General features: G+C 36.5%; 1 protein-coding gene across 4 annotated transcripts in view; it reads right to left on the reverse strand.

Moving 5' to 3' along the window:
• LOC107040402 (serine/threonine-protein kinase grp) overlaps nucleotides 1-27203 on the reverse strand; it is a 281876-nt gene extending 254673 nt beyond the window's left edge. For all 4 annotated transcript variants that reach the window (XM_015260481.1, XM_015260478.1, XM_015260480.2 and 1 more), the window contains exons 1-5: nucleotides 26977-27203; nucleotides 26798-26864; nucleotides 26452-26541; nucleotides 26098-26321; nucleotides 23488-23808 (exon numbers count right to left, since the gene is read on the reverse strand). In XM_015260481.1, coding sequence (XP_015115967.1) covers nucleotides 23488-23808; nucleotides 26098-26321; nucleotides 26452-26513 — 607 coding nt within the window. In that variant the 5' untranslated portion in view covers nucleotides 26514-26541; nucleotides 26798-26864; nucleotides 26977-27203. The remainder of the gene's footprint in view (nucleotides 1-23487; nucleotides 23809-26097; nucleotides 26322-26451; nucleotides 26542-26797; nucleotides 26865-26976) is intronic.
• Between the last annotated feature and the right edge of the window lie 257 nt (nucleotides 27204-27460).

The raw sequence follows: 27460 nt of genomic DNA on the forward strand, positions 1-27460 counted from the left end.
GTGGGGTAGGAGGTGTCGCTGGTGTAGGGTGGGATGGTGGGGGCGGCGAGAGGGGGGAAGGAAAGACGGAAATCGTAAAATATTCGGGAAAAAGTATCAGGTGACTATAAAGGTGGAGGGGGTAGCGTCAGGTGGGTCTTAGGTAAACACAGCTGCTATTAGGAGCACTTATCCGGAAGGGTTTGGTGTTAGGAATGCGTTAACAATAGACAATGAAACACTTGTACAAATTTTACATTTCTACAGATAGTCCACACGCAATACCCCCTTCCCGTGTGCACTTCTAGTGCGGTAAGGTTTTGAGGTGTTTTCTTATGTTTTCGGGTATGAAAAATCCGAATCCGGTGGTATTTTTTATGTAAGTGCGTGCAATTAATAGGTATAAACAAATTAAGTAGTTTTTTTGATGATTTTTTTTTATAGGAAACATTGGCAAGTAGAAGAAAATGTTCATGACAGAAGTTGTTTCTTTTTGTGTAATAAATAATTATCATTTTTTTAAATCAAAATTCATCAATCCGTTGCTGAAATATGGTTCACCAGGTGGGCACGGGAGGATGCGCGACGCGCGAAGATGGGTGGGACGCTCGATGTCCTCTGAATGCTCATCAATCCGTCATTTTTCTCAGATAAAACGACCTCTACTCATGTATTGGTACATAGAAAGGAAAACAAAAACACACAAAACACTAATATTCCAAGTATGAGAGATATTTATTTGGATTATTTCTGCGAATTTTCAATTCCATGAAAATTCGGAGGGGACAGCTGCAAAAATATTCTTGTTTCTTCTTGTTGTAGTCAACTGACGTTTAGAAAATACTCCGATAAATCAGTCTTCCTCCGATCCTCGTAAGAGAATGTTCGTCACATTTAAATACGTGATTTTTTTCAGAGTCTCTTCGGGCCGGAGTATTGAATTAACTAATAACTATTGAGTTCTATCAGTCGATGACAGAAAATTTATAATCATAAGTTATTGACGAGAAATAAATTCTGGATGACATTCATTCTTTGTGCAGTATTCACTTTAAATTCATGGTGTGAGTGTATTAAAAATGTCAGGTGGGCGTTCGTTTGTGATGTTTAGAGGCTCTAGCACGTCATTTCTCGACCCGCTCTTTCGTTTGAGCCCAAAAAAACATTCATATCTTGTCTGACATCTTTGCTACAAACTCGGCTACAAACTCCTTCAATTGAAAGCTCGAGTTGAAGACCCGAGTTTGTAGCAAAGATGTCAGACAAGATTGAACAACAGTGTTAATTCATTCATTTACCCCCGCTTCTGATTGATCATTGAAACGCGATCGTCAGAAATTGATATGTGGATGCAGATGAGTATTTTTTTCGTTTTCAAGTAACGGTGTGGAGTTGTACAGATTGATCATTCGCTCGCTTCACCCTCATTTCATTGAATTTTGACTTCTATGTAGGATTATCTTCTTTGAATTACTCCTTCAATTGTTGCATCCGTGACGAAAGCATCAAAATGATGTGAAAATGGGTGCGTACGCGACACGGAAGAGGTTCGAGCGGACTGCCCGCGCCGCGCATCCTTCTGCGTTCACCTGGTGGACCATATTTCGGCAACGGATTGATGGATTTTGATTTAAAAAATTGATCATTATTTATTACACAAAAAGGAACAACTTTTGTCATGAACATTTTCTTCTATTTGCCAATGTTTCCCATAAAAAAAAAATCATCAAAAAAACCACTTAATTTGTTTATAACTATTGATTGCACGCACTTACATAAAGAATACCACCGGATTCGGATTTCTCATACCCGAAAACATAAGAAAACACCTCAAAACCTTACCGCACTAGAAGTGCACACGGGAAGGGGGTATTGCGTGTTAACTAAGTTTTATTCAACATTTTGGTTACATTTTGTGTCAGTGATGAGTTACCTAACGTTTCATTGAAAAGATCTGGTATGCAATAATAATAATGAATGAAAAGAGCGTCTACCCATTTCATTCCTAAGACATATAAAGGGCCTACAATTGATGCGACTAGACATATCATTATAATTAGCTTGTATACAATGGAGGGTGTTCCCTCATCTTCAGTATCGTCTTCGGTATTACCGATTTCAATATCTTCATTTTGCGGTTGATCAGAAGGCCCGTAGCACAGGTCATTGCGATGGCGATGAGTAAAATCCAATAAATACCTCCACGGTGCTCAATAGTTTCGGCACAATGACAGCGAAATACAGATAAACCCAATGTTGCGGCCGTCCTCGATCTTCTTTTAAAAATGAATTTCACCTCTCTAGAGTTACAATACGCCGTTATATCAATTTGATATGCAAAACTGTTCAAAAAATATTGAAAATACCTTTACAAACAGGGGATTTATGGTCGATATTTCGAGTGTCGGCGTCGTCGAACTCGTCGTCAGTCTCGGGTCTTGAACACTGACTCGTTGTATTATCCTCCCACTTTTTATGAATTAAATGATTACGTATATTTAAAACTGTTTGTAGGGCGCAGTTATACGTCTGAACGTCCATCGTGTTTTTCATGGCATGGAGGTAACCCACAGTCTTTTCTTCATTCTGCAGACATGTATTGTTTTTAAAATCCGTCTCTGTACCCAAATTGATAGTCTCTCGTGTAGATAAGATCTGGAGATATACAGCCTCCTCACCACCAATAGTGAAAATGCACGCCAACAGGTAGAAAGGTCCAAGTACGGGTAAGATGCATTCCAAATCCAGTGCGAAAGAAATACTCCCTCAGTATCAGCAACAGCGATTTCTTTTGGCAAGAATTTCCCATTTTTGCCACGGAAACCTTGGATAACGACAGCGACATCCATATTGATGCGATCACTATAAGAGACTTTTTTAATGAAGCAGCCGACAGATGGATAAAGTAATATATCTGACGACGCTGGCGGGGGGAAATTGGGGTAGGGGAAATATATTAGTATCATTTTAATGTTTCATCTAAATTTATTCTTCATTTACAGCGAAAAAGTTACAGATTTTTGCGTTTCTGCTGCTACGCGGTTTCTATTTTTTCTGCATCAACTGCCAAGCGTACTTTTTTAACAATTTCACCGGTGTATAACGTGACAATTTGTCCAAAGAAATCAAAAAGATTTTCAACATTCACATTTTTATATGCAAGATTGTGACGAGTCATGTCAAACAACTGTTCAAAATGTTTGAAAATGGTTTTCATTATAATATCATGCGACAACCACTTTTCCCTATTACACTCCATGATTTCCATCCACAAAAAAGTAGTCAAGTTGTCCACAATACCTTGCTTATACGTCTCTCTAGGTATATTCTTCAAATACTGTATACGNGCGGTTGATCAGAAGGCCCGTAGCACAGGTCATTGCGATGGCGATGAGTAAAATCCAATAAATACCTCCACGGTGCTCAATAGTTTCGGCACAATGACAGCGAAATACAGATAAACCCAATGTTGCGGCCGTCCTCGATCTTCTTTTAAAAATGAATTTCACCTCTCTAGAGTTACAATACGCCGTTATATCAATTTGATATGCAAAACTGTTCAAAAAATATTGAAAATACCTTTACAAACAGGGGATTTATGGTCGATATTTCGAGTGTCGGCGTCGTCGAACTCGTCGTCAGTCTCGGGTCTTGAACACTGACTCGTTGTATTATCCTCCCACTTTTTATGAATTAAATGATTACGTATATTTAAAACTGTTTGTAGGGCGCAGTTATACGTCTGAACGTCCATCGTGTTTTTCATGGCATGGAGGTAACCCACAGTCTTTTCTTCATTCTGCAGACATGTATTGTTTTTAAAATCCGTCTCTGTACCCAAATTGATAGTCTCTCGTGTAGATAAGATCTGGAGATATACAGCCTCCTCACCACCAATAGTGAAAATGCACGCCAACAGGTAGAAAGGTCCAAGTACGGGTAAGATGCATTCCAAATCCAGTGCGAAAGAAATACTCCCTCAGTATCAGCAACAGCGATTTCTTTTGGCAAGAATTTCCCATTTTTGCCACGGAAACCTTGGATAACGACAGCGACATCCATATTGATGCGATCACTATAAGAGACTTTTTTAATGAAGCAGCCGACAGATGGATAAAGTAATATATCTGACGACGCTGGCGGGGGGAAATTGGGGTAGGGGAAATATATTAGTATCATTTTAATGTTTCATCTAAATTTATTCTTCATTTACAGCGAAAAAGTTACAGATTTTTGCGTTTCTGCTGCTACGCGGTTTCTATTTTTTCTGCATCAACTGCCAAGCGTACTTTTTTAACAATTTCACCGGTGTATAACGTGACAATTTGTCCAAAGAAATCAAAAAGATTTTCAACATTCACATTTTTATATGCAAGATTGTGACGAGTCATGTCAAACAACTGTTCAAAATGTTTGAAAATGGTTTTCATTATAATATCATGCGACAACCACTTTTCCCTATTACACTCCATGATTTCCATCCACAAAAAAGTAGTCAAGTTGTCCACAATACCTTGCTTATACGTCTCTCTAGGTATATTCTTCAAATACTGTATACGTTGAGTAATCCAGGTCTTCCGCCATGATAGACAGCGTATCGTGCTATCCAATACGTAGATATTCGCCTTGGTCCCAAGATCAGAGATGAGGATTGCTCTATAGCCGGAACTTGAACGGGTGAAACTAATTCTCTTACCTGGACCACAAAATATCGAAGCAAATTTTTCATCATCCTGCGGTGATTCAGACTCAGCGAAATACTCAAGCATGATTGGTATATGTTCAGCCATGTTGTACCATTCTGAAGGGGCCAATGTGATCACTGTCCGGGGAAATGTTGCAATTATCCGCACCACGGGTGTAATAGTACCCTTTTCAGTCTACAATAAGCCGGTGGTTACTTGTTTTGTATGTACTTTATTGATCAACAAAGTATCCGCAAGTAATAAAGGCTGATCCATGAAAGTCCCTGCCAGTTTAGTCGTTCCAACATTCTGCTTCTTCACCACGGGAGGTTGGTTTTCTTTGTCTATAGAGGTGTTCTCTGCACTAGATTTACGTTTGGCTCCAAAATTTTGCGGGGAGAAACCTTCCAATTTTCCCTCAAACCATGGTAACTCTTGAAGGGGCCTATAATACCCCGGAGATATGGTATCCATAGGGTTAACACACGCGTTATCGTCAATCACGGTTGAGATGTCTGTTTGGAACATGATGAGACTAATGTATATGAAAATCACGCCATCAGTACTGGCTTTTTATACTCACATACGGTCGCACCGAGTGGGAGGGGAGTGCATGCGTATCCGTATTTAACGTTAGTGCAACCGTGTTACACATATACGGATTAAATGGTAAGTATTTTTTCATAACAATTTTCGGTCTTTTAACCATTTATTGACATTACTGCCGTCTAGACGTGCAGATGGTGTATCTTATGCACCGGATATGAGACATTCCATGTCAACTCAGCCACCCTAAATTTTTTGGGTTCTAAGAATCCTGAATTAGTATGCTCACAATCAAGTACTACATCAGTACATACTTCCCCTAAATTTTCGCTCCTTTAACATCAATTGTTTGTCTGCAACATACGAGAAGAGCTCAAATTTTCGAAAAATCATATCTTGCGAACAAATTGGCCAATTTAAGTAAATAAAAAAAGATTTTCTTTTCCTCGATGGATCATCATCATACACAACTTTTTCGGGATATTTCAAAATGGCAATTTCGATTTTTTGATCATTCATGAAACATTTCATGTCAATTGAGCCACCCTGGATTTTTTTGGGATTCGAAATCAGACATTGACATGCTCAAAGTCGGCTACTATATAAAGTAAAGATTTTCTTAAATCTCCATCCTCTTAATAGCACTTGTGTACCATTTTATGGTCGTATTTCGTTCGAAATAGTGTTAAGTCATCAAATCCGCATGATTTAACACTCATCATGATGTATACAAATTGAAGGCCAATGATAGCTCGGTCGATACCGTAATGGATTGCTAGTCTGATGATACGGGTTCGAATCGCAGTCCCCGCCGATTGATGCGCTGTAAGATTTTTCAGCGGAACCTCCTCCTTGGTCAACACAAGAAATTAAATATGGTCCGAATGTCTTTGAGGAACGACCTTGGGGTTGATGTTTACATACAGTGAACAATGGATATAAAACATGTGAGCACAAAAAATCAACGGTTTCAAGTGGGGGTTTGAAAAAACTCGTGATTTCTCGGAATTGAGTTTCCATACAGTCCCTCGAATTTCCAAATAATGAACGTTTCATTAGTCCTCATCACACTCTCAAGTGGACAACATCTCACACGACTCAGTGCGTTATCGTTACCAGTAACTCCCCGACGGCTATTATCCTACGTTTATTCTCGATCAACTTCCAGCAAGGTATGTGATGTATGGTATGAATCATTTTAATAGTAAACTTTTAAACCTACTTAATCATTATAACAATTTTTCTCCTTATCAATAATCAATTCATTCATAAAAATCATTCATTCCCATTCCATAAGATGCCGCATACCAAGAGTTGTGCAAATCCAATGCGAGTGCCTGGGGAAAAAGAGGTCACACTGGTAAAAGCCTGCGTTGCATCCCGATAATACTACGGCAGAAATTCCCATTCTTACCAGAAAATGCAAGACTATGCAGCAACTGTAGGATCAGAGCTTCAACTTACACTCCTGGATCGCTACCCTTTGAATCTCCGTCAAATAAGGAAGTCTCTTCATCATTATCAAATGATTTAACGGATCGTTCGTCCAACGCAACACCATTTCTAGCACATGTTTCCACTGGCAATATCACAGGCAGTTCATTGAGACCAGGTCACTCCTTCCATTCAATTGATCCTGATGGTAACGTGATTTTCAACGAAGTTTCGGCGGAGCCCGATGCTCCAATAACAGATGATGATTCAGAGACAGAGCATCACAGGGACAGACCAGCGAATTTTCGTTCACCGACAGAATTGGAATTAGAAGAAATGTTGGATGGACTCAAGGAAAAATTCAAAACGACAACGAAATATTTTGAACGTATAAAAATCTTGACGGTTGCGTCACCGTCATGGAGTCAGCGACAGGTGAGCCGTGAATTTGGTACGACAAGGCACATGGCTAAGAAAGCAAAACAACTGCGGGAAAAGAGAGGAATATTTGCTTCAACCGTTGCCAAGGCTGGGAAATCATTGCCCAAACAGACGGTTAAAAAAGTCCGTAATTTCTATGAGATTAACAGCCGAATGATGAGGATGGTCCTGGAAGACTTGAACGATCTCCATAAAAAATATAAAACTGCTCATCCGGAATCACCGGTGGGGATCAGCAAGTTTGCGGAGTTAAGTGCGAAACACTGTGTATTGGCAGGAGCGAGTGGTACACACATGGTATGTGTCTGTACCTGTTATCAAAACTGCAAATTGATGTTGGATGGAATCAACTTTTCCACTCTCACGAAGAACTCAACATGTCCCCTTACCGAGTATAAAGACTGCCTCGCAAGAATCATGTGCCCCAATTCAACACCTGAATGCCACTTAGACGAATGCAAGAACTGTCCTGGAGTTGACGCATTATCGTTTGAGCTGAAGGACCTCCTCCACGATACTATGATTGACACTGTAGAATTCAGAACTTAGCAAACTGTGGATAGATCAACATTACAGACCCAGAGACTTCCAATATGTGAATTCGTTGACGCGCTTTGTGAACGATTGAGAGTATTGAAATCTCATCATTTCATTGCAATGCAGCAAAACGCTTTCGTGAAAGAACGAAAAGAGAATTTGATTGATGGTGAAATACTCATGCAGGCTCATTTTTCGGAGAATGATGCCTTGTAGCTCAAGATGCTGCTCAATCTTTTCATTATAACAATGATCAATGCACTGTCCATCCAGTAATGTATTATTATCGCCATGGCAATAATATTTAACATCGAAGTTTAGTCATCTTATCTGATAGTCTCGTCCATGATACTACTGCAGTTCACTTGATGCAAGAGATTCTGATACGACACATACAACAAGTCTGTGCTGTCGTAAACAAATTGATCTATGTCACAGATGGTACCGGTCAACACTATAAGAATGGATATAATATGGCTAATCTTTTGTTGCACAAAAATGATTTTGGAGTTGAGGCTAAGGCGCATTTTCATGCGACCGCGCATGGAAAGACAGCATGCGATGGAGTAGGCGCAGTCTTTAAGAGAGAAGCAAGACGGAGAAGTCTGCAAACTACCAATGGTGAACCTATTCTCACTACGGATACTTTGTTCCAGTGGACGAAAAATAATTTCAAGGATCTCGACGTTTTTTTCTATAGTAAACAAGAACACGAGGATATGAAGGAAAGTTTGAAGACAAGATTCGACAGTGCAAAGGCGATTCCAGCTATACAGAAAAATCATGGTTTTATTCCTCTAGAAGGAAAGGATTTATTAATCAAGAGATATTCCGCTGCAACTAGAGGAGAAGTTTTCCCGAAGACGAAGCAACGGAATGGATGACGTACATCAAGGTAGCCATTGTGATATAGGAAAGATCGATTGCAATGTGCTCTTTCTCTGCAATTGAGTGTTTATCGTCGACCTAAAAATTCGCCGAATAGTGAGCACTGTGAATTTTCATTGTTATTCATATACTTGTAGACGTGAATAATTAATAAACCCAATTTTTTACATGAAAATGTTTTTCATTCGTCGATACTCATGTATCCCATTTTGAAATTGAACGAAATTTTAACATCTTGGAATGATTTTGGTGTATTGTTTTTCACAAACTCATTATTTATCACAATCCGCCGACAGGTCCGTGAGAAATGATCCATTGAAATTTTGAGCTTTGGATATGCCTACCAGGTACACGAGTGATGTTGACGGGATGCAAATTTACGACAATTTCAAACTTACATAGTACAGTGGACTCTGGTTAGAGGCATATTGGTTAGTGTCGAACTTCCCCTCAATTTTTTTTTCTCGCCGCTCGAGCGCTTCCCCCACTCTGCCACCACACAAGCCGGAGAGTAAACACTCCAATATTTTCTTCGAATTGCTATTGTCTTCCGATTCCAGTAGAGACGAAAAATAAAATATTCTGCATTTGAATTGTCGATCAAAAAATTTAGTCCACTTCTGGCTGTCATGGGGGCAGGATCTCGTTTTGTTGGCATAAAATTAATTCAAAATTGGATTAAATAAAATAAGGAAGCGAGGTAAAGAAAACGACTGTAACATTGCGAGTAAAAAGAGTAAGACGAGAACTGTTGTGAGTATTAAAACTAAAGTGAGTGTTTTAGAACGATTGGATAGTGGAGAGAACATAAATGATCTATGCGATGAGGTTGGAGTGCATCATACGACGATCAGAAAGTGGTGTAAAAATATTGATAATAAAAGAAATCGTCTGAATCTATATGAATATTGCTATTATAGTTAAAGCTATGAACTAAAGTGTATCATTAAAATAAAGTGTTGAATTGAGAGAGAAAAGAAATAGTATTTTTCATTTTATCGTTCCCAGTTCTCGGAAGTCGGGCTCGGCGTGAGCGCGTAGTGGGGGCAGGGAAATAGAGTCGAATTCTCCGAATTCGCTTCCCCTATCCCGCAAAACAGTCGACTCTAACCAGAGTCCACTGTAGTTGACTTTGAGCATGCCAATGTTCCATTTCGAGACCCGAAAAAATCCAGGGTGGCTCAATTGACATGAAATGTTTCATAAATGATCAAAAAATCGAAATTTCCATGAAAAAAAAATTTTCCCTTGTCTCCATATGGGTTTGCCATCTTCAAATATCCCGGAAAAGTTGTGTATTATGATGATCCATCGAGGAAAAGAAACATTATTCCATTTTTGTTTGGCCTTTGGATAACACTGATGCTCAAAGAGTGAGAAACGCGAAAAATGGACTTTTCCTTGTCGTTGTAGTACTGTCGTGTTTTTATTCACAAAGTACATGAAAAAACGAAAAAAATCGTATTTTACTCATTGAAATTCGCCAATTTGCTCGCAAGATATGATTTTTCAAAAATTTGAGCTTTTCTCATATGTTTCAGACAAACAATTGATGTTAAAGGAGCGAAAATTTAGGGGAAGTATTTACTGATGTAGTACTTGACTGTAAGCATACTAATTCAGGATTCTTAGAACCCAAAAAATTCAGGGTGGCTGANTGACGTACATCAAGGTAGCCATTGTGATATAGGAAAGATCGATTGCAATGTGCTCTTTCTCTGCAATTGAGTGTTTATCGTCGACCTAAAAATTCGCCGAATAGTGAGCACTGTGAATTTTCATTGTTATTCATATACTTGTAGACGTGAATAATTAATAAACCCAATTTTTTACATGAAAATGTTTTTCATTCGTCGATACTCATGTATCCCATTTTGAAATTGAACGAAATTTTAACATCTTGGAATGATTTTGGTGTATTGTTTTTCACAAACTCATTATTTATCACAATCCGCCGACAGGTCCGTGAGAAATGATCCATTGAAATTTTGAGCTTTGGATATGCCTACCAGGTACACGAGTGATGTTGACGGGATGCAAATTTACGACAATTTCAAACTTACATAGTACAGTGGACTCTGGTTAGAGGCATATTGGTTAGTGTCGAACTTCCCCTCAATTTTTTTTTCTCGCCGCTCGAGCGCTTCCCCCACTCTGCCACCACACAAGCCGGAGAGTAAACACTCCAATATTTTCTTCGAATTGCTATTGTCTTCCGATTCCAGTAGAGACGAAAAATAAAATATTCTGCATTTGAATTGTCGATCAAAAAATTTAGTCCACTTCTGGCTGTCATGGGGGCAGGATCTCGTTTTGTTGGCATAAAATTAATTCAAAATTGGATTAAATAAAATAAGGAAGCGAGGTAAAGAAAACGACTGTAACATTGCGAGTAAAAAGAGTAAGACGAGAACTGTTGTGAGTATTAAAACTAAAGTGAGTGTTTTAGAACGATTGGATAGTGGAGAGAACATAAATGATCTATGCGATGAGGTTGGAGTGCATCATACGACGATCAGAAAGTGGTGTAAAAATATTGATAATAAAAGAAATCGTCTGAATCTATATGAATATTGCTATTATAGTTAAAGCTATGAACTAAAGTGTATCATTAAAATAAAGTGTTGAATTGAGAGAGAAAAGAAATAGTATTTTTCATTTTATCGTTCCCAGTTCTCGGAAGTCGGGCTCGGCGTGAGCGCGTAGTGGGGGCAGGGAAATAGAGTCGAATTCTCCGAATTCGCTTCCCCTATCCCGCAAAACAGTCGACTCTAACCAGAGTCCACTGTAGTTGACTTTGAGCATGCCAATGTTCCATTTCGAGACCCGAAAAAATCCAGGGTGGCTCAATTGACATGAAATGTTTCATAAATGATCAAAAAATCGAAATTTCCATGAAAAAAAAATTTTCCCTTGTCTCCATATGGGTTTGCCATCTTCAAATATCCCGGAAAAGTTGTGTATTATGATGATCCATCGAGGAAAAGAAACATTATTCCATTTTTGTTTGGCCTTTGGATAACACTGATGCTCAAAGAGTGAGAAACGCGAAAAATGGACTTTTCCTTGTCGTTGTAGTACTGTCGTGTTTTTATTCACAAAGTACATGAAAAAACGAAAAAAATCGTATTTTACTCATTGAAATTCGCCAATTTGCTCGCAAGATATGATTTTTCAAAAATTTGAGCTTTTCTCATATGTTTCAGACAAACAATTGATGTTAAAGGAGCGAAAATTTAGGGGAAGTATTTACTGATGTAGTACTTGACTGTAAGCATACTAATTCAGGATTCTTAGAACCCAAAAAATTCAGGGTGGCTGAGTTGACATGGAATATCCCATATTTAGATGGACAGGACTGGGAAGTGCTACTCCACCCGCCATATTCGCCAGACATAGCTCCTTCGGATTACCACTTATTCCGAACACTGCAATCAGATCTTACGGGAGAACGGTTCACTTCATACAAAAGTATCAAAATTTGGCTTGATAATTGGATCAGCTCAAAAGACCAGGCATTTCTTCAGGCAAGGAATACGTAAATTACCTGAAAAATGGGCGAAGGTTGTTGCTGCAAATATGGAGCATACTTTCAATAAACTTTTCTTTAATTGTCTAAACAAGCAAATGTGTTTTATTTGAACAAAAAAGGGCGGAGTCATATTCACACACCCAATATGGACACATTGCTCAATCGATTTGAGATATATCGACATAACCCATGCTTCTATAGATGTCCGACAAAAAAAATTATTGCACCCCAATGGTCGATAAGTTGAGTAGTTGAATTTTTCATTCGAAAAATGTTCCTAGGCACCCCCGTCCCCACCAGCACATGAAAAATTTCGAGTCCTTTGCAAACGAACATTGGGGTGTTTTGGAGGTGAAATCCACAAATTTTTCTTTTTCCTGGTAAACAAAACTCATATACACTGCAGAGTTCGACCCTTTCTTGAATGTTCATCTAAAGAATATTCTCAGGCACCTCCCCAAATCTCTAAATAAATTTCAAGACATTCGAAGACGGGTGAAGGTGTGCTTGGGGTGAAAATCCCCGTGCATTCTACTAATAACATTTTTTATTCGAGAGATGGCAACCATTACTCACTGTCTAAATTTCAAATATGTTCTGAGGCAATCCTTTAAATCCTGTAGATAATGTTGACCCATCTCGAGAGGGGCAAGGTGAGCGTGGGGAAAAATTTTTCAATGTTCAATTTTTTTAATAGAACAAGCAGTTGGCCCCTCTTATATTGCAGAAGGTATGTGACTGTTACTTTATGTGTTATTTGTATTTTTATTTTTTAAATCTACCAATTCCATTTGTAGTAAGCATCCGAATGGATCAATAGCAATTTCCTTTTTCAATTTACACGAGAAACTATGTTCTCACATCACATTCCTATTCCAATTTTTCCTCAAGTTATTGTGCGAACAAAGAATTTAGGGAACACAACAAACACAAACACAAAAAACAGAAAAAAAAACAGAAAACAGAAAAAATTGCAATATCTCGAAAATTTCTTATGACATGGTATGTATATTTCGATTGGTTGGGATAGAGGATATCGAGACGAACATTGTGAAAAAAAAAATGAAATCGGTGAAGTAGTTTTTGAGATATTCCAGAAAATCGTTCTAGATACAAAGTTGAATATATCGTAAACTAATTATCCGATTGAGCCCACCTTCAATACGAAACATTGTACTCATGGAAGGAGACTTTGTGCCTAATTTTGAGGGGATATATTGTTTTTTTTTTTTTAACTGAGAGCGCGTACAAGGATTTTTAGCGAAAAACAGAAAAACTAAAATATCTCGAAAACTTTGTATGGTGGGTTATATAGGTTTTGATAGATTCAGATAGATGACATCGAGACGAATATTAAAAAAGAAAAAGTTGAAGTCGGTTGGAGATTTTCCAAGATATTTGCGAAAAACGATTCAAAAGCAAACCTCGATTTCTCTTTACAAAATTTCCGATTTTTTGGAATTATTTTAGCCGTTTATTTCTTCGATTTTCTAAAAGCTGACCATCAAGTGGACCGATTTGACCACGCGCACATACACACATGGTCCTCAAATTTTGTATTTTTACGTTTCAGACCATTCTACATCATTTCCAGGCAAAATCAGAGAATCGAAAAGTCGATCGATTGCAATGCTTCCATTCGGAAGCAAAAAATTATCCACTGTATTAAGTAGATTTTTTTTCAGGTAGGTTCCGACGCCGGGAGCGCATTTTTTTTTTTTTGCTATAAAAATCTAAAATGTAGGGGATTCTACCTCCAAGCACATCTTTACGCTACTTCGAATGAGTCGAACCTGTTTTGGGTGATCAAGGTGGTGCCTGAGGATATTTTTTAAATGAAAAATTGAAGTAGGTTCTAACTCTTTGAGAGTAAATAATTTTTTATCAGAAAAAGTGAAAAATTTGGGGGTTTCGCCCTCCAAGGACGCGTTTTCTCTAATCCAGGGGGTGAATATCTTTCGTGACGTCTGTCTAGGAATGTTTCTCGGTGAAAAAAAAAGAGGGCGGGTATCCCTTTCGTTTCAATGGACAGAGCCCCCAAAATTCTTGGTACGTCCCTGAACTTTCGTCTGCTAGTTGTTCAGCTAGATTTAGCGTCATTTCAATCATTGAAATCTACGAAACTTATCTATGTAAATAAGATGAATAAATTGGTTGATAATTCGTTTTATGAGATTTCGGATTTTAAGACCCAGGAACCCAGTTTCTTGTGCCACAACTGGGATAGGTAGGAAATAGAAAATATGGAAATATGAAGTTCCGGTTACAACACGTAAGAAAAAATCGTATAGAAATTTTCTATACGGATTGCGTATAGAATTTCTATAGGATTTTCGTACATGATATTCGGATGTTTATACACGGATATTTTTTATAGAAATTATTTCTGTACGATTTCTATAGGCTTGATCCCGTACGACCCACTGCCACATGTACAGAAACATTTCGTATGGAGTTGCGACACGTTTCTCTACGTTTTTCTCTGGAGCCTTTAGACATCTTTCGTATAAAAACAAAAATTCATGTAAAAATTTGAAAATATTCGTATAGAAATATCCGAATATCGTATACGGAAATCCTATAGAATTTCTATACGCAACTCATAGAGAAAATTTCTATACGATTTTTTCATCCGTGAAAAGGTAACCATGGTATGGTGAAATTATGAGGGTTTGTGGCTGCGTCATATCTCTGGAGAAAAATTGAAGAATTTTATACAATAGTTGAAATATTTCATATGATAAAATATAACCGCAATATTTTCAATTTGACATTTTACATCAAAGCATCTTTTCTTCAAGCCGATAGAGTAATATCCAAATTTTGTGACGGAAGTACAACTGAATGGTTCTGGCATGAAATTACTTGACTTCTTGGAAGTTATTATTGCATTTCTTTATAATAATTAGCATCGACAAGATTATGACATTTCTTCTTTTTCATTCAACGTAATTAATGTAATTGTTTTCGAAAAAAAAATTTTTCTTCCCGTATACCCTTTCGGGTCTTTATGATTTGTTCCCTTCCCACCCCCACAACCCCCTGTACCGCATTCACCGGAGGACAAGGGAAAACCTCATTTGAGGGAAAAACCTGCCCAGGTACAGTTGTCTCTTGCGAGACTACCGCTCGACAATGAAACGGTGAGATTTAGAGTGTCACTAAAATTTTTCATTTCTGCAGTGCTTGATGATGTTGTTGATGATCGACTCGTACACTTTGCTAATATTTGGCGTCATACTAATGGGCCTGTAGCTTGAAGGTTCGTTCAGGGAATTGTCTTATGAATTGGTATGCTCTGGGATTGTTTCCATAATTCAGGAAAGAATTTCAGATTCAGTGAGTTGAATAGACTAGTGTTGTCGATCAGCACTCTTTCAGGAAGATGTTTTAGTATAACTGCGGGGATTTTGTCTACTCCACTGGAGGTCTTATTGAGCATGTTCTTAAGGATGAGGGCTACCTGGGCAGGATTGGTGAAGTATTGGTCATCAAGAGAATCTCAATATGCAGGGTTGATGGAAGTGTTATGGGGCGAAAAATTTATTACAGTTGTATTACTTCTGTCGTCCTCAAATTTCTGTTTGAAGTAGGTTACTTTATTATCCACAAGTTCCCTGAGCCTGGTCCCTGTGTTGAGGTGCCTGGGGGAGTTTATTGCCTCGTAATATGCTCCTAGTACATCAAGTTTTGATACAGGTTCCGAGAAAATAAATTTATTACCGTCTTTGGGAGTTTTATCGAGGTCACACTCAGCCCTGTTCAGCAACTCCAGTTGATCATCTTGAATTTGCATGTCAGCGAAACCTCTATTACTTCTAGGTCTGAAAATTCTATTGACGGTTAGCATGAAATTTTCAGTCATGGTAGTTAATTTTTTTAAATATTTTCGCCCAGTGTTTTTCTACGGCCTTCGAGAACTCGGTGCGAAGTTGCTTTCTGACAACTGTCAGAAGGCTCTTCACGTTTTGTGTCAGCTTAGCTTTTGCTCTTGGGTCTGTTTTGAGGCAGTTATTCAGAGTCCTCAGAAGGAAAGACTTGTGTTAATGGAGCCTAGAGATTTTCCGGTTCACGTACTTCTGGATGTTATCGCCAAGTTTAAGTCTAGGAACGGTGGAATTAATAGATTCCAGTATGAGTCTGTTGATACTGTTGAGGTGTTCATTAATTTCTTCTCTGGTAAGATTTCTATTTTTTGGAACTTCAAGGTCGTAGTTGTTGATCAGACAGTCGCTGAAGTATTTCCAGTTCATAGCCTTGTAGAGGAACCTGGGGGCTGAAAGCTTCAAGGGCCGAATCTCAGTATGATTATCAAGGTTCAGGTGAATGAGAAGGGCTTTATGGTCACTGCCATACATGAGGGTTTTTAATTGATCATTGTGGAGGTATTCAAGGCACAGTCTGCTATCTGCGATGCAGATGTCCAGGAAAGCTTGGGCTGGAATAAATGTGGGATAAGCTGGCGGGTAGATTCTTGTTTTGAATTCGAAAGAATTACTTCTCTCCCAAGACACCAAATATTTGCCTCTGTCATTATTTTCCCTATCCCCTATAGTCGTGTGCCTGGCATTTAGGTCTCCGGCGAGTAAATAATAAGTATCTGGGTGTTCTAGATTCAATGATGTGAACAATTTGTTGAGTTCATCAATGGACTCTTGTTTCCTGTTATTTCGTTGTGATGCATAGACATTGATGATGAAAATTTTCTTATTAATTTTAAAAGTGAGTTTTACTATGGTGTATTCGAGGATAGTTTTTCTTCGAGGTGGGGTATGTGATGACTGTATAGTTGAAGTCTATCTTAACCAAAATCGCCGTGCCTCCACCAAACTTGGATTGGCTTCTGTTCGAGCGTACGATATCGGCCAATCCCACACTCTAAACACAGCCACCGCTATCGGTTTGTTTTTGAATAGAGGATGATCTTCAGAACCTTGCTTTCGGTGATGTGAGTCATCCACTAAATTATGAAACTTAACGAATAAGGATTTCTTTTTTGAATGATATTTTTTTCAACCAATCTATCTTCCAATAAACTTCCAACAAGTGCTTGACCTTGGCATGGGCAGAAAATAAAGAGCCTAATTTTACACATAGAATCCTGAAATAATTATGTGTACGATGACTTAGAATTTGATTTTCTTAAATCTGGCACACAGGATTAGAACAATCATTTTTTAGGAGGATCACGGTCAATAAGAGAAAAATGCATATTTAAATCGATCAGAAGGAAGAACAGGACTTTTCAAATAAAACTAGCGTAAGGGATGAAAATCTACCAAAAATCGTCGTGAATGAGAAATGATTGAAGTATAAAAGTTTATTGTAGAATTAACGTTGCAAACCATTGTCAAAATAAAGGGAAACATGGCTTCAATGTTGGCTCTAATTCTCTTCTTATTTTCATTTTCTAAATCTAAGGTTATATTCATTCAATACTCAAATGAATCCAATACAATAAACGAAAACAATATCAAATAATAGCATTATTAAACAAATGAAGTATTCCATGGCAAATGTGCCAAACAGAGGTGACCGAAAACAGAATGAGCATATAGAAAATTATGATACATTTTTCAATTTCATTATATTCAATGAAAAGGCTTTCAAATGTAATCTTAGTATCACACAAAACTACAAAGTAGGAGGTAAATCGAATAAAAATGAAACTATTATAAGTTGCGGTGTGTTGCTTAACAAAAATGAAATCATGTTTCAACTTCATTTCAATATTAATTATATGCCCGGCCGCTTTCAGCCGACTCGGTAGTAGTCACATAAAAAATTGAGATAATTTTAAAAATAAAATTGGGATGCTCAGACTAGGTCAAAATTCATAAATTGTCACGACATCCGAAAAACATAAGTTTTTTAAAGCTTCCAATCGTCATATCGCGGAAACTTGTGGATGAATACATATGAGACTTCGTATTCGGCAAGGGTAATCGTCGACTTAAAACATGAAATTGGTCCCATATTTATGCAATTTTCTGTTTCAAAGATATAAGCCCTCAAATTTTGCGGACTACACTTTTGAAAAGTATAGTAGTTGGTATTATGGAGTTACACTTATATATAAAATTTAAGGTCGATCAATTAAATACATCCTGGCATAGAGCCATTCATCTATAAATTGTTTTTTTCCTAAAAATGGCACATTGTAATTTGTTCAAAAATTTTCGCCCCAATTGCCATTGGGGGAAATTTTTTGTTTGGAACTTTTTTGCCTAACTCGGACCGTTTCCGCGAAATCGCGTTTTAAACAAGTAAATTGTAATAGATAAACAAAACTAACCACACCTCGCAAAAATGGTTTACATATTCGTATTCAGGGAGCCCAAAAACACAAAATCTAATGATAAAATTCGATGGACCTAAAAATGTATACGGACCTGTCACAGCGTATGGACTATATTAGATTATTGGACACAAATTTTCGAAGTCTTTTCCATTGGATTTAGTTATTTTGCGTTACAGAATCTGAGTGGGAAAAAGTTCGAAAATTGATGCCCAAGCATTCTTCTAGAAAAAATCTCACCAGAAAAATTCAAACAGAAATTTGAAATCTATTGACTTTTTCTTATCGAATATCCAATAGAATCGGTGCAAAAAACGAATAGAATTTTTCAATGGAATCCCAATAGAAACCCCATAGAATTCTTATAGAATTCCAATAGAATTTTCTAGCGAATTCGCTAGGTTTTTTATTGAATTTTTTCGTAGGTGTCGGGCTGAATCGACGGATACATCGAGAGATGCTGACTGATGTAATTCGAGATAATGCGAAAAAGAGATTGTGCCATGTTCTCACTGTTTACTGAGATGGCAAGCAGCAGTCAGCGCCAGAAAATAAATTTGAGAAAATTGATAGAGTTCCAGTTTTGGTACCAAGTGATGAATGGTATCAATTACTCGGTGTTGCCCGACTGCAAGAAGGAACAGGGAAAGGACAAACGAAGTCGATTCATAACTATTTGGAGCAATGCGCCGCAACTAATGACGTGTGCGCCATGGTGTTCAATACAACTGCAAGTAATACAGACAGTTCAAATGCTGCTTGTATATTACTTGAAGAGTTGATTGGGCGTTCTTCGATGATAATGTGAGTTCAGAGTGCAAGAAAAAGATATGCCAGGCCTTAAAATCTCGTGTCACCCTCAATAATGACAGACAGAAAAGGAAAACCGGAATAAATCTGGAAGTGGTTCGAGACTTAAGTTTAGATTCCTCTGTGACTAAAAATAGAATAAAGTTTTTCGAGATTTTAAGAACTGATTCAAGTTTTTTGGACAGTGTCCGATCAACATGGGAGGAAATAGACGATTTTTTGATTGCACGTAAAATTGTCAAATCTCTCCGTGTGACGAACGATATTGCAGAAAGAGTAGTGTCTCTCGTGAGTCAGTACAATAATTTACTCACGAAAGATGAAAATAGCAAACAGCATTTAATGCTCATTGTTCGAAAATTACGAAAATTGTTTCCGAATTGCACAAGACAAGACTTGAAATTTTCTCTGCTAGATTCGTTAAAAGATCAATAAATTGATAATTCAAATGTCATAAATTGAATCGTCAAAATCATTCTTATTATTATCATTGTTCAAAATCACCACGACTATAAATAAATTATTTGAATCATTTAATTGAGTTTTGCAAGTTCCTCTATGTATATTCTTTAGTAAAATAGCTCTATTTGTCCCAATACAATGCTAGTGGTCTGAATAACTTATATCTCCATAATTAATGCATGAAACCATTCCATTTTGTAAAAATTGTGTTAAATTCAACTGTAACAATCAAGTTTGCAATTTTCAATGCAGTTGCAGGACGATTAAAATGAGAGTTTCGCTCCATATTGTGTTATTTCGATTAATAAAGTTTTGTTGGAATTGTAATGAAATCGAGAATTTCATTGTTTATTTTCCATTGAAATCCCAAAAAAATAGAGAAAATTGAATCTTAAATAAAAAAGCTGGAAGCTCCATTTCAGGTATACGGCCTTCACCATAGCACTTAATGCACCAAAATTGGACAATATAATTTGTAAAACCTCGATTTTGAGCCAAAATTGCATTTTTAATTCAATAACAAATTGTTTTAGAAGCACAAAAAAATTATAGCTCCATTCTTCTTCCTTCTGACAATGGGTTTTGGAAAATTAATTTTGACAGTCTGAATAATTTCTTAATACAATCATTATTTTCAACTTTATCTGCCCCGCTACGAGAATAAGTTCCTAAGAATTTTCGAAACTTTATGCTGCCCGAAAAAATGATTCAAAAATTTAGACAAGTGGGAAATTGCCCCTGCATCATATATAGTATGGTTTTTTTGCTAATAGATTAGCAATATGCTTCCGAACGGTCATTTTGCATACTAATTTTGTTTTTATTTTTCTATAATCATGATTGTTCATTTCTACAGTTTCGTATTCCATGTTATTGTTTTCTATGGAATTTTTCTTATTTCTCTTATTGTTTACGATCAATCATATTACCAAATCGGTTGTAATAATCAATCATTTTTTTGTATACTCTTTTAGGTTTTCACGACTTATTCTCATTTCTCATTTTATCCCTTCGTATTGCATTTTCTGAAGGGCGAAGGTAAGTTTCACTTTTGAAAAACCTCCCTTGAGTCATTTTTATGAGATAATTTGTGTGAGATTGGAGTGTCATGAATTTTGGTCTTTTTTGACCGGCTATCGAACTGAACATTTTGAACATGATAGAACGTTTAATTTTACTGAAGGGAAGCTGCCAAATCATGATAATGGAAGTAATACTTCAAATCATGAATAAGCATTATCAACTGAACGACTTTGCGAAAAAAAAAAGAAATGTACATACTCAGAAATGGCAATATATGCGATCCAATAATTGGCCAAAATATTTCTTTTTGCCTTCAGCAGACATGCGGATTTGACAGTATTGTTAAAATATTGATTGCGGCGTGTACTGCAGAAAATTTTTTTAATGACATCATTCGTTCCAATACTACTGAATTTGAGTTCATCAAATATATAATTATGAATGGTAAAGTTGATGATCAGTATGTTCGGCAGCTGAGATTTAATATTTTCCAGTCTAAGGAATTTTTTCAAAAACAAATGAGATTCTGGTCTGATTTGGTAATTGTAAACGCATTAATGACAGTAGCAGAATTATGTCCCATAATTTTCAATCACAATCCAAGTTATTCAATGACAGCAGAGTGTTTATCATGTGGTAATAGAAAAATTGATGAGGTTATTATAGAACCCAGTTTTGCAGCAATATTCAATTATGGCCACCTCTATTGTCAAAATTTCCAAGAAATATTAGATACGACCATCCATGAAATTCTCAACGGAGTTAGTATCAAGTGTACACAATGCATTTTGAAAAGTGTACACTTCCATAACCATCTTTTCATCAACTGTCCATCAGATCATAAATTTCAAGTTCCAATACATGATTTCACCACAACATTAACTGTTAATAATAAACAATATGTTCTAGCCGGAATAGTAAACTTTCATGATCCAGAAGCCATTAATGAACATAGTTTTGGGCATTATACAGCATGCATTATGAAGGGAGAGAAATGGTTCATTGTAGATGATTTGATTCCTCATAAAATTGTTGAAGTGTCCTCATTCCATCGAGTAAATCCTCATCTATGTATATATGTGAAGTAGAAATGGACTGCATAATTGAATATTTATGGAGCTTATGCATATCATAAATCCTGAAGGAATACAACATAAGATTTATGAATGTTATGAATAAATATATCGCCTAGACAAATGAAAAAAAGGAAGTGTTATATTTTTCGGCTTCAAGAATTATGAGCCAAAAATGATTTTTTTTTTCACAATCTCATTCAAACCATCATTTTTTTCAGAATTCTTCGTTCAACAGAGTAAGGAGTTCATTAAGATGGGACGCTTCATGAAACATGGATTTTTTATGTAATCTAGAAAGTTGGGCATGTCGCGTCAATCGTTTCACAGTGCAATAACACTTCAGAATGAATGTTGTTCAAAAATTCATCCAAACTGACTGGCAACAATGACTACGAAGAAGAACAAAATGAAATCATCATAACATCACTTTCTCAAATCTATACCTGTTCTCTTTTGTACTTTCTATCTGGGTTTTCTGAAGAGAATATGGATTATGAGCCCCGGATAACTAAAATCTTAGATTGTTAAATCTAATATTATAGTTGCTCATAACAGGTTTGCTTCGATCCTTTTCATGAACATCAATTTTATGAATGTTAAATATATATATATATATATATATATATATATATATATATATATATATATATATATATATATAACGTACTGCTTTTTTCAATGACTATACAGTCGATCCAAGCTTCCTTGATGATAATTAGGCTAACTAAAATCTTCTTCATGCATACGACAAACTTTTTGATATAGCATTGTTAAATATGATACGAATCAAATTGAGACATAATATTCTATACTTGCCTCGTAATTTTCAGTATATTTTCTCAGAAAACATTTATTCACACCTAATTGGATGCATTTAGCACAAGTTGCTGGGAAAAATCATCAAAAACCGAAATTTCCAAAAAATTGATGAAAATTTTCCGAATTTCCAAAAATTATCCCAAACATAAGATTTATCGAAACAGCTATCGTGATTATCTTTCAACTCTGACTTAGTAACGTTGAAACAAACATTTTAATCTATGATTGAATCCATTTGAGGGCGAAAATCCAGAGATATCTACAGTACTCTGATTTAAATTTTTTTGTTCTTTCTTCTGATTTTTCGAAAAATTAAACTGACGATGATTGCTATCACCTCCATCTCCGAACTCGGTCAAGAAGAGACCCCAACGATTTTTTTGAGCCGTTATTTAATGAATTTGAAACATTTTTTTTTAGTTATCGTGAAAAAACCGATTTTCAAAAAAATTCAAAAATTTTAAAAATGAATGAATTAAATTTTAATTTATGGTGGTGGATAGGGCTCACCAATACCTACATTTGAGGGAAAAAAATTATTCGATTCCATCGCTTCCCTAGCGCACAATCGAAAAAAACGTTTGTTACATACGCACGCACATACAGACACACGTACGGACACGGTCTAAAAAATGCATATTCGAACTTTTGGGGTCATAATAAGTCCATATAAAACAAAAAATTAAAAACTTAAATTTGCATGATTACAATGCTTCCATTCGGAAGCAAAAAAATCACATGGTCTCATTACACAGTTCGGAATTATGTACAGAAATTCTGAAATCAAAATGCGAGTAACTTAAGCAGCAGGGTTGAAATAATGAACAATCAACATTTATATTTCGATTCGAAACTGATTGTGATTATTGGTTCTTCATTAATTTTGTTTATCAACCGCTTGCAAAACATCGCAGTATGCAATTTCCCTCTTTTTGTTTTTTTTTCAATTTTGCTTACCACCAGCTAATAATGCAACGAGAATGATTCCACACGACCAAACATCAGCTGGTTCTGCGCGATATGGATGTACCAATACCTCAGGTGCAACGTAAGGCAAAGTACCGCATCGTTTCTCCAAGAGTCTCTCTCTACCCTGCAGTCTATAAACAGTCGCCAAACCAAAGTCAGACACTTTCAAGTTGTCCTTATCATCTAAGAGGAGATTCTCTGGCTTAAGATCACGATGAGCTACTCCATGGCCATGCAAATACTCTACTGCTGAAATTAATTGCTTGAAGTATCTTTGAGCTTCCCATGATGGCATACCAATATCAGGCTCTGAAAAATTCAATTAATTGTTTGTATTACTCGAAATCTGAAGATCAAATTTTTCAATAGAATTACCATTTGATGAAAAACAAGTGGGAAATTGCTTTTTTATTGCATATAGTATAGTTATCGGGGACCCAGGTTCAATTCCCGGTTGAGTAGGCCAAAATTTGCGACACTCTAAATCTCACGGTTTTACTATTGAGGGAGTCGACACTCGATCGTTTTTCTATGGAGAGTCCCGCAAGATTTTTCCTGCAAAATCGATGCGGGAGCTGGGGGGGATGGGGAGAGAAATCATGGAAATCTGAGAGAGAAGGGAATTTTTTTCCGAAAACTTTCGAATGCTCTTAGAATAATTTCTAAAATTCGATCATTAAAGTAGCTCTACCCTTTTGGGGTTATATTTCAATTCAAAGATTTTTAAAAACTACAACAAATCGCCTAAAAACTCGATGTGATTCGGAATCGTAATTTTTTTCCTCATTTAATTGTCGTTCAAGTTTTTCTAAAAGGAAATGTTGAAAATCCATTATTTAACACAGGGCCTTATGTGAAAAACGGTCAATTTACCACAACTCACCGGAGAAAAACAAAGATTAAAATCTAATTTTTTTCCTAAAAACGAGAAAAAAATAATAAAAAATATTGGCACCTGTTGGATAACGATTTATCGTTTAGTTTTTTTTATTATTAATAATACTGGCAACAGGAATAGACATGACAACAGTGACCATGTGATGGCGCCCGCTCCGCTCGTCACCAACTTCCCATATGATCGTACGGCGTTGCCACAGTTATTTGCAAGCTAGTCAATTGAAAAACTGGTTATGTGCACTTTATTTTAAAAAAATTGATATAAGATAATAATTATGCTCATGACCTCTATGATTTATTTTAATAATTTAGAGCTAGAAATACTGATTTTTAGAATGTATTTTTTGTGAAATAGACTCAATGACTCCAGCCGTAGGGGTAGAGCTACTTTAATCAAATGAAAGAATGATGCAATCTGTTTAATCTTTAAATTTCGATGAAATGTTATCAGAACAATTTCATTTGTACATAATTGAATGAATTTTAGACACCACATGTGAGAAAAAACATCAGAAAGCTCACTTTCAGGGAAATTTATGAAAAATTAGCAATTTTCAAAAATCATCATAAAAATCAGATCAACCGAGATAGCTATTGTCATCATCTTTTACCTGCGACATAATAGGATGAAAACGAACATTTTAAGTTATGATTGAATTCATTTGGAGCATAATATTTGAAGATATTCCCGGAATTCTGATTTTCAAAAAATACAAAATTTTTTCAAACTTTCAGATAAATCAAAAAAACAATTATGGCTATCACCTTCGTCTTCGAACTCGATCACAAGGACACACAAATTTTTTGAGCCATCATTCAATGAATTTAAAACTGTTTTTTTAGTTATCGTGTTACAGCCGAGTTTTGAAAAAATTCAAAAATTGAAAAAATGAATGAATTAATTTAATTTGTATTAACGGTGATGGGTAGGGCTCAACAATACCTACATTTTTTTTAAAAAAAAGAAGATTCAATTCCATCGATTCATTAGCGAGAAATTGAAGAGAAAGTTTGAAAAAATTCGTTACATACATACACATACGTACGGACGACGTCTAAAAATTGCATTTTCGGACTTTTTGGATCATAATAAGTCGATATAATACAAAAAATCGAAAACTTTTTTTTGAACGATTACAATGCTTCCATTCGGAAGCAAAAATAATTCATATGGAAAATAAATCAAATTGAATAAATTGAGCAACAACAGATGAGTATGAAAATAAAATTTCAAAACGTATGGAATGAAAATTTTATTTTGCACGGGGTGATAAAGTGGACTCAAAAATTCCATGTAAATTATTTTTCATCACGCTGTGGCGAAAAGTGAACTTTTCGGCACGCTCCGCGTGCCTAAAAGTCCAATTTCCGCCACATTGTGATGAAAAACATTGTTCGTAACTCGTGAAAAAATGTTTTTTAGCTCGTGGGATTATATCACGAGCCGAAGGCTCGTGATATAAACCTCCCACTCGCCAAAAAATACTTTTTTGCACCAGTTACGAAATATACTATTGTGAACGTCTTTATAATTGTTGGGCTGGCAGGAGAATGGTTGACATTTTCTCCCTGTCTAAGATATTTGCGAAATTACCTATGACATAATTTAAGATTTCTTTCCTCCTACCAATCCAATACTAATATTACTAAAAGTGCTTAAAATCAACCATAAAATAAGATTTATTATCAAAAATATCATACCAATTCGATCAAAGAGTTCGCCTCCTGAGGCATACTCCAAAAAAATATACTCCATTGTAGCCTCACTCCTCTGTCCATAATATCTAATAATGTTCGGATTCGACAGCATTCGATGGACAGTCGCTTCCTTCTTCATATTCTGCTTAGCATCAGGATGCTTCTGCAGATCAATCATCTTCATAGCCACAGCCTCGCCGGTTGTCTTGTTTATCACAAGTTTTACTCTACTCGAATTAAATCCCAAGAAATTTTTGAGATGCAGGAACGCAAAATGAAATGAATCATTATCAGAAGTCATCAAACGTTGAAAATCATTTTCAAAAGTTCAATTCTCAAAGACCATTGTTCACTTACTCCCCATAGGCGCCTTCCCCTAGGGTATGTCCGAAAAACCAGCCATCCACAAACTCAGCCATTATCCCTTCTCAGCATGCCGCAGTGTTTCTGTGGAAGAGAAAATAACATGGGATCATCACCAACAACTCTAAAACTTTAGAAATATCTTCTTTACTCGCCCTTTCCAAAAAAAATTTTTTTTTTCATCCTCACCGACACGGAAATAAAGAATTGATAAATCACAAGAAAAAATCGTATGGGAAACGCTTTCCAACGATTTCAGAATTCTACTGCACTCCGAAAATGAATTCTTGCACACGTGCATTTTGTCATCAATGATAGATAACATCATTAACAAACTTACCTGTTGGAAAATGTCAGAAGGCCGTTTGGGGACACGTGGCTTTGGTTAGACACTGGCTCGAAAATTACTGTTGATGTTGAAATCAAATTTTTAATCAATGTTGTTTGGTAAAATGGCAAAATCAGCAAATATTGATTCGATAATTTGCTGATAAATAAATTGAAACTCAAATCGTTTACATTTCGTAAGAAAATTGTTGCTTATTTATGGTTTTAATTACAAGCGGTGATGGAATCGATCGCGGAAAACGCCATAGCCGTTGCCGCTAACAACGAAAAAGGGTACATAGTCGTGAACTTTCGAGCTTCGGCAACTAAGAACTGTGATGAAGGCTATGAATTAAGGACTCTAAGGGCCGGTTCCAAAGAGGATAGACCTGAGTAGAGGCCCGGATCGGGGGGTTTGACTGACGCCAAAAATGTTAGTTGGTACCCCACGGGAAAGGCGGCGTCCCGGTCGAACTGTCGGTAAATGAGTAACTCGGCAGTAGCAGTCCCGCTGTGACAGGGACAGATTCGGAGGGGGATTTTTGTCCTCCTTGTACTCAATGTTTACTTTATGTTTTTCAGTTGATTTATTCGCCGACTAATTAATATTAAGGGATGAAACAAAGACTGTTCAATGGAGAATTAAATTCCCCATCCATCAACCCCCGTTTCATCC

The sequence above is a fragment of the Diachasma alloeum genome, unplaced genomic scaffold (genome assembly GCF_001412515.2).
Source record: "Diachasma alloeum isolate Michigan unplaced genomic scaffold, Dall2.0 Dall_scaffold_00332, whole genome shotgun sequence".
In the NCBI taxonomy this organism is placed as follows: domain Eukaryota; kingdom Metazoa; phylum Arthropoda; class Insecta; order Hymenoptera; family Braconidae; genus Diachasma; species Diachasma alloeum.